This window comes from Monosiga brevicollis, genomic scaffold, assembly GCF_000002865.3.
Source record: "Monosiga brevicollis MX1 MONBRscaffold_223 genomic scaffold, whole genome shotgun sequence".
In the NCBI taxonomy this organism is placed as follows: domain Eukaryota; class Choanoflagellata; order Craspedida; family Salpingoecidae; genus Monosiga; species Monosiga brevicollis.
This window is the reverse complement of record NW_001865181.1, coordinates 1-862: the sequence shown is the minus strand read 5'-3', so window position 1 is coordinate 862 and position 862 is coordinate 1. Positions and strand designations below refer to the sequence as shown.

At 61.4% G+C, this 862-nt stretch overlaps 1 protein-coding gene across 1 annotated transcript; it reads left to right on the top strand.

Moving 5' to 3' along the window:
- Positions 1-44: 44 nt before the first annotated feature.
- MONBRDRAFT_13202 (uncharacterized protein) lies at positions 45-714 on the top strand (the record flags this gene model as incomplete). Its single annotated transcript, XM_001751097.1, has 1 exon — positions 45-714. A coding segment is annotated over one exon (670 nt), but the record flags the coding sequence as incomplete, so codon positions are not given.
- Between the last annotated feature and the right edge of the window lie 148 nt (positions 715-862).

Below are 862 nucleotides of genomic sequence, written 5' to 3'. Positions count from 1 at the left end.
GCATCAGTGTCTGCGAGCTGCTCAAGCTCGCCCGGCATCCACTGATGCAGCGCAGCCGCTACCCATCCAACGCCACCGAGACCAAGCTGATGGCTGCCACCTTGAGCCAACTGTATTGGTCTGCCGTCCACTCGGACTATACCGCTGAAGAGCGAGAGATGTGCTGGGCTTTGATTTTGGCCTTGCCTAGCATGTTGTTGTCTGCTCCCTCGACCGCACTGTCTACGATTGACCTGCGCAATATGTTTCACGATCGTCTCCGTTGGCTTGTGACGGGGCAACTAGGTCGGGTCGTGGACGCCATGCGCAAGGCAGTCGCACGCAAGCAGAGCCGTCGAGGACAGCTGAACGCCGGCGCGGGCGCCCACCCGAACGACGCAGTCGACCAGAGCCTCAGGTCGCTCGTCCGCGACCCGGACCTGGCGGACGAAGCCTGGGCAAACCACGTCACGAACCGTCTGAACCGAGGTCAGATTGCCAAAGCATTTGATGCCGACAAGGCTCGTGCCGTGATTGGTAATTCTGAGGTTCAGGCCGTGCGCGACCTCTTGGTACCGCCCGGGCTGACCCCGTACATTGCTTCGACACCCGCCTCCACGTCTACACTGGCACCAGCCACGGCTGCGAGCTCCCCAAACGTGTCCTTCACCAAGGGTGAGCTCCCCAAGGCGTTGGCGGCCACCAAGGGTGTCACTGACCCCTATGGTTGGTCTGGTGAGCTTCTTGCCTCCATTTACCGCATCAAGGAGCACTTCAGTCAAGTTTTGGGCCCACGCCAGGGTCCTACCAGCGACCCGACTACTCCTTCTGATGGAGATGGAGACGCGCCTCAGGGCCCCACCACCGCCACTGGAGGTCCTCA